Below are 6,000 nucleotides of genomic sequence, written 5' to 3' on the forward strand. Positions count from 1 at the left end.
CCAGACTCCATTAAAGGATGTAAGTGTGTACAAATACACACGCACATAAATTTAATGAAGTGTTTTGTTTTTAAACAGGCAAAAAAGTGCAACTTTAAGCAGAGATTTTCTATAATAAGAAATGCAATTTGCACATTGCAAAAAATTGAAACGATCAAGCACTATCCTTTTGCTTCATGATATACAAAGTTTCACCACAAGTAGATTGTAGGGCATGTGTGTATGTTTTTAACCACCCAAAGAATCTCATTCAAAATAATTATTCTATAATTATTGTACTAGAAACATAATTCCATACAATTTACATAGTTTAATAAGAACAATAAAAAATGAGAAGTTAACAGAAAATGCTGCAGCTTACATTTTGGCGATCTTCCCAGGTTTGGGTTTTCTTTGTTTCTCTCATCCGGAGCCATTTTGTCAGTTTCTGTGCAATTTTGCTTCTTTCTTTGTCGCAGGTCTTCTGCCCCTTAAGATAGTCCCAGAAGTTATTGCAATATATAGTATCATTTCTAAGAAATCTACACAGCAGTTATTGTTACTGACGCAACCTCATATATAGTATATTCAATAAAAGTCCCATTAAACAAAAATGTGTTAAATCAACTTTCTACCTTTATATTGAATATATAACTAACATACAAGAGATCCATCATGAGATCCTTTCGAGAATTCATTAAAGTTTGCTTTGGGGATTGTGATATCCTGTACTGAAAGTTTGTTATTTTATTTCATAGTTACTTTGGCATATAATGAAGAAAACGGGTTGTCTAAATTAATGGATATAGACATGATTCTGTTCTCACACTGTTTTTACATTGGTGTAACTTCATTGACTTGTGATTTACATTAGTGTAAGTTAGATCAGCATCAGGCCCACATTGCTTTTTTAAAAGACCTGCCCGTTACTGCTACTTTTATATAGTTAAGATTTTAAAAGATAAAGATGAATAGTGATGACCTTTTTAACTTCCAAATCTACTCAGATTAAACCCATACATGCTAATTTAACCAAGAATTCATATAGTCAAAAAAGCCAGTCATTTAATGAAGGCACATAGAAAGATTATAGGCCTGTTTCTGCTCTCATTATTATTATTTTCCGTAGAATCCATAATGTTTTCCAAAAATAAAGTCTAAGCCCCCACCCTGATTTTACAATCTAAAGGGCAAAGAGGCTAATTCATAGATATTAAGACCACAAGGGAACGTTTTTATGAATCCAGTCTGACCTATTGCATAAGATAGGCCTTGGAATTTCATCCAGTAACTGGGGGCTCAATTAGAGCATCTCTTCTAAAAAGCCATCCAATCTTAATTTAAAGACATCAATCTTTACATCCTATGGTAAACCTTTACAACTGTTAATTATTTTCACTGCTAAAAAATTGCACTTATTTACAGTTTAAGTTTGTCTAGCTTCAGTTTCCAGTCATTAGACCTAAAAGTTCAGGAAAAGGATATAACATACAAATAGATGGTTCAAATTGGTGTCTGGCCTATTAGGAAATACGGTTTAAAAACACAATGTTTTAAAAAATATTTTCAGTAAAATATACAGATCTATAATCTGACAAGTCTTTTTTGTACTCAATGCAAATTTTCCATCTACTTCAATGGGAGCAGGTTTGGGAATATGATTGACAAAAGAAATCTCTAGCGTGCTTAAATTTGATGATGGTAGCATGGTATAAAAATCCAAATAAATATAGATGGAGTTAGTTCCCACCTTGCTCTAAAGAGATTAAAAAACGTTAGACAGTAATGTTAAAAACTCAGTGCATTAGAACAGACACATAATTTATGTTTATACAATATGAAGAAGTAAAATCTACATGTAAGTGTTTAATGATATTTTGTGTGCATTTTAGCAGGAAAGCTTAGATGCCTTACTCTGTCATACTAGCCATTACCAAATCAATATCAGTAGGCTACCACTGTAGCTAGTGCCTACATATATATATATTTTTGGCAAACAAACAATCTAAATTTTAATTATAACAGATGCTTGCAGTAAACTCTGAATTTATCAGTAATCACAGAAAAATCCCCAAACTTAAAACTTCCATTTCTGATATAAATACAGATCAGTCCACAAAATGATCTGGACATTGGTTTTTTGGATTGCTCAACAGCTACCAAAATCAATAAACAAAATATACAAGTATGCTATTTCTGTTTGATTTGCAGTTCCCTTAAACAAGAAAGAAATGTTGTTTCCACTTCTGTAAATCCTTTTAATTAAGTGAAATGAAAGTCAAGCAAGGTGACAACTAAAAATAAGTCCAGGATTTTGATTTTATGACACAGCCTCTAGTTCAGAGATTCTCAAACTTTTGTACTGGTGACCCCTTTCACATAGCAAGCCTCTAAGTGCGACCTCCCTTATAAATTAAAAATACTTTTTTATATATTTAACACCATTATAAATGCTGTAGGCAAAGCAGGGTTTGGGGTGGAGACTGACAGCTCACTACCCCCCACATAACCTCATGACCCCCGAGAGGTCCCGACCCCCAGTTTGAGAACCCCTGCTCTAGTTCCTTCATCTCCAGCAACTTCTCATCTTAAATAACCACTTCATAGTGTTCCAAAGTTCCCAGTACAATTGTCTTCAACTTTTAGTGAAAGACCTCCTCTGTTCAACTTCCTGATATGCCTGTGCAGAAAGTAAGGCTTCACTTTAATTGTTTATAAAATGATGTTGGGTTAAATTCATTTATAGTTCAGAATAATTTGATCCTTTTACATGTGTAATGCTGAGATTACAGATTTGACAACTGTATAAAAACTTCTGGATATTCAGCACCATGTACCAAAACAATGCATTTTTGGATACTTTCATGCAACAGCAACGACCAGCAGACAAGTACTCCTTTTCTTTTTGCGAATACAGACTAACACGGCTGTTACTCTGAAATCTGCCATTTTGGCATTCATGGGGGGGGGGGTGAGAAGGCCTGGATTTGTGCTGGGGGTGGCCCACCTTGATTATCATGCGCATTGTGGGGAGAGTGGTCACTTTGGATGAGCTATTGCCAGCGGGATAGTGAGTTTGTGTGTGTGGTTTTTGGGAGGGGGGTGGGGGGGTGAGAGAACCTGGATTTGTGCAGGAAATGGCCCAACTTGATTGTCATGCACATTGTGTGGAGAGTTGTCACTTTGGATGGGCTATCACCAGTAGGAGAGTGAATTTGTGTGCGGGGGTGGAGGGCGAGAAAACCTGGATTTGTGCTGGAAATGGCCCAACTTGATGATCACTTTAGATAAGCTATTACCAGCAGGACAGTGGGGTAGGAGGAGGTATTGTTTCATATTCTCTGTGTGTATATAAAGTCTGCTGCAGTTTCCACGGTATGCATCCGATGAAGTGAGCTGTAGCTCACGAAAGCTTATGCTCTAATAAATTGGTTAGTCTCTAAGGTGCCACAAGTACTCCTTTTCTTTTTGCGAATACAGACTAACACGGCTGTTCCTCTGAGACCAGCAGACAGTAATCATCAAGGTATTCTGGTTTATCCTAAAAACTATGAAGTTATATGCAATTAGATCTCTGTGTTGGACGCTCATGTTCACTTGGAGGGCCATAGATTTTACGGGTTCACCCATCCAGGTCCAGTTGCAGGATTGGGACCATGAAGTGTTTCCATAGAAACTAAAATAACTTACAAGAGGACAATGTCAACTTAACTCATGTTATGAAACTGACTAGATTTCAACAGTAGTTTCAGGAGCCAGCACAAGGCTTAAAACTCCCTACCAACTTCCGTGATTTTACAAGATTTTTCTGGTTCTTTTATTTTTGGGGATGAGAAGAAGGATTATACCTACATAAGCAACAAGGGAAAACTGATCATACACAGAGTGATTTCAAAACACAAAATAAATTGAAAAAAATATTTTTCTCTCTAGTCTTTCAAGTACAGTAATCCTTCAACTACAGTAGTAAATTTATTTTGTTTTTAAAATGGCAGCATCCTGACAAGAATAGTCCCATGTTTCTAACATAAAACTCATCCCAATTTAAGAACATCTGGATATGGTATCATTGTTCTCTGGCTCCAAAAGTGCCACAGGTTTTTTTTTCCATAAAGTCAGTATTTGCAATTATAGAAATTTCCCATTTACAGAACTTGTAGAAATCCAATAATTGTAAGCATTACTATTGTTTCATCTAGTGTGGTTTAGAGTAAAAGGAAAATGGCATGGAGTAGGTGGATTTGTGATCAGTAAGCCACTGCAGAGTACACAGGAGTGAAGACAGCTACCCAGATCAGCAATTAGTAAAGCAACAAGTGGTCTGTAGGCAGCAAACTTTGACGAACGCGAAGTTTAGCTTTGTCTTCACACAAGGCAGGGTGACGAGGAGATCCTCCAATCGGTGCAAAACGAAACAAGGGTGCAGGCTCATGGAGCCACTTAAAAGCCTTGTGATATTTAGTTAAACGCGTATGTTTCAAAACACACGAGGACGAGCCCGGAGCAGCAACCCGGGGCGCCCGATCACACCCAGCTCCTGCCATCGATCGCGACACGGCCGGCTCCGCTGCCGTTTCCACAATCACCTGTGACCCACATCACCGGGGCAACCCCGCCCCGCCCCGCCCCGCCGCTCCAACGGCCCGCGGAACCCCTCAGCCCAGCGAGCGCAGGCCGCCGCCGCCGCCGCCGCGCCCCCCGCCGCGGAACGGACTCGCTCCGGGAACTTCACGGCCGCGTCAGGCAGGGGCGGCGCACGAGCAGCCCCCGTTGTCACTGGCACCAATTCCCCCCGCCCCAGCCCAGGCCCCGCGGCTCCTAACGCCCGCCTGGCAGAGCCCCAGCCCCACGCACCTCCCCCCGGCCCCACAGCCATGGCCGGCCTAGCGCCCCGGGGGAGGATGATACGGGGGCACACGCCATGAAGCCTCTCACCTTCCTCCATCGCCAGCGTCCGGCCGAGCCGCAAGGGCTCCCGCCTGCTCCTCCCGCCGCCCTCTCCAGGGCGAGGGCGTCTGGTCCGCGGTCCCCGCGGCCTCTCCTCCCTGTGGTCCCGGGAGCGGATCGGCTCAAACACCCAAGGAGCGGCGGCCGCTCCTCCCTTCCTGCTGCTCCCGGTGTCGCCCCCGCCTCAGGGGGAACCCTAGTCTCAGGGAGCGGGGAGGTGGCCGGAGCACACAAGTGCAAGTACCGAGGCAATTTGGGTCTCAAATCAGTTCCGGTATGATGGGGGCGGGGCAGGAACATAGTGATGCTCCCCCAGGTTTCAGAGTAGCAGCCCTGTTAGTCTGTGTTCGCAAAAAGAATAGCAGGACTTGTGGCCCCTTAGAGACTAACCAATTTATTTGAGCATGAGCTTTCCTGAGCTACAGCTCACTTCATGGGATGCATTCAGTGGAAATACAGTGGGGAGATTTATATACACAGAGAACATGAAACAATGGGTGTTACCATACACACTGTAACAAGAGAGAGATTACTTAGGGTGAGGTATTACCAGCAGGGGGGGACCTTTCACAGTGATAATCAAGGCGGGCCATTTCCAGCAGTTGACAAGAACCTCTGAGGAACAGTGGGGGGTGGAGGGGGGGAATAAACATGGGGAAATAGTTTTACTTTGTGTAATGACCCATCCACTCCCAGTCTCTATTCAAGCCTAAATTAATTGTATCCAGTTTGCAAATTAATTCCAATTCGGCAGTCTCTGGTTGGAGTCTGTTCTTGAAGTGTTTTTTGTTGAAGAATTGCAACTTTTAGGTCTGTAATCGAGTGACGAAAAGATTGAAGTGTTCTCCGACTGGTTTTTGAATGTTATAATTCTTGACGTCTGATTTGTGTCTATTTATTCTTTTACTTAGAGACTGTCCAGTTTGACCAATGTACATGGCAGAGGGGCATTGCTGGCACATGATGGCATATATCACATTGGTGGATGTGTAGGTGAACGAGCCTCTGATAGTGTGGCTGATGTGATTAGGCCCGATGATGGTGTTCCCTGAATAGATATGTGGACACAGTTGG

The 6,000-nt window shown here is 41.9% G+C and overlaps 1 protein-coding gene across 4 annotated transcripts in view; it reads right to left on the reverse strand.

The window, feature by feature from the left end:
- The window catches only part of DPY19L4 (dpy-19 like 4), a 52,611-nt gene extending 47,487 nt beyond the window's left edge, over positions 1 to 5,124 (reverse strand). For all 4 annotated transcript variants that reach the window (XR_012157131.1, XM_073330555.1, XM_073330556.1 and 1 more), the window contains exons 1-2: positions 4,915 to 5,124; positions 362 to 469 (exon numbers count right to left, since the gene is read on the reverse strand). Coding sequence is in view for 3 of the 4 variants with exons in the window: in XM_073330555.1 (XP_073186656.1) it covers positions 362 to 469; positions 4,915 to 4,924 (118 nt within the window). In the remaining variant the exon portion in view is untranslated. The remainder of the gene's footprint in view (positions 1 to 361; positions 470 to 4,914) is intronic.
- Positions 5,125 to 6,000: the final 876 nt, after the last annotated feature.

Source organism: Lepidochelys kempii, chromosome 2 (genome assembly GCF_965140265.1).
Source record: "Lepidochelys kempii isolate rLepKem1 chromosome 2, rLepKem1.hap2, whole genome shotgun sequence".
Taxonomy (NCBI): Eukaryota; Metazoa; Chordata; order Testudines; family Cheloniidae; genus Lepidochelys; species Lepidochelys kempii.